Genomic DNA, 649 nt, shown 5'->3' on the forward strand with positions numbered 1-649 from the left:
AAAATGCCCAAAAATCGCCCCAAAATCTCCCAAAAATCGCGATTTTTTTGCAATTATTGACCCAAAATCCCTTTTATTTCTTAATTAATGGCGCCATATTAACTAATTTCCACTAATTACCCTAATTGCCACTAATTACAGGAGTTCTCAAGGTCAAAATGGTCCCAAAACCCAACCCAAAAATGACCCAAAAAATGCCCAAAAAAAAGCGATTTTTTCGCAAAAAAAGACCCAAACCAATGACGTAATGACCTTTAATTAACTAATTACCACTAATTATGACTAATTACCACTAATTAACCCAATTCCCGTCATTTTCATGAATGAAACACATCAAAACCCCCCCAAAAATGCACAAAAAAGCCCCAAAAAATGCGATTTTTTCGCAAAAAAAGACCAATATGACCAAGTAAATGAACTTTAATCGATTAATTAATGTTAATTAACACCAATTAAGCTAATTACCGGGGTTTCTGGAAACGCTGCGCTGCACGAAGCGCAGCGGGAGCCCCTCGTGCACCACGGTGCAGACGAAGCTGCGGCCGCTCTCCCACTCCTCCCTCGGCACCTCCAGGCGGCTGAAAACGAAAAACGACCCCTCCCCCCCCATTTCCGGCCGCACCGGACCCGTCTGGACCGCCGGGTTGGG

The 649-nt window shown here is 43.3% G+C and overlaps 1 gene segment (V, D, J or C); it reads right to left on the bottom strand.

The window, feature by feature from the left end:
* Positions 1-444: 444 nt before the first annotated feature.
* Positions 445-649, bottom strand: part of LOC130588226 (Ig gamma chain C region-like) — a gene marked incomplete at its 5' end in the record, with an annotated part of 4,114 nt that continues 3,909 nt past the window's right edge. Inside the window, 1 exon segment of the C gene segment in view lies at positions 445-649. Coding sequence covers positions 458-649 — 192 coding nt within the window.

This window comes from Malurus melanocephalus, unplaced genomic scaffold, assembly GCF_030028575.1.
Source record: "Malurus melanocephalus ecotype Western Australia unplaced genomic scaffold, MMel_1.1 scaffold_3847, whole genome shotgun sequence".
NCBI lineage: Eukaryota > Metazoa > Chordata > Aves > Passeriformes > Maluridae > Malurus > Malurus melanocephalus.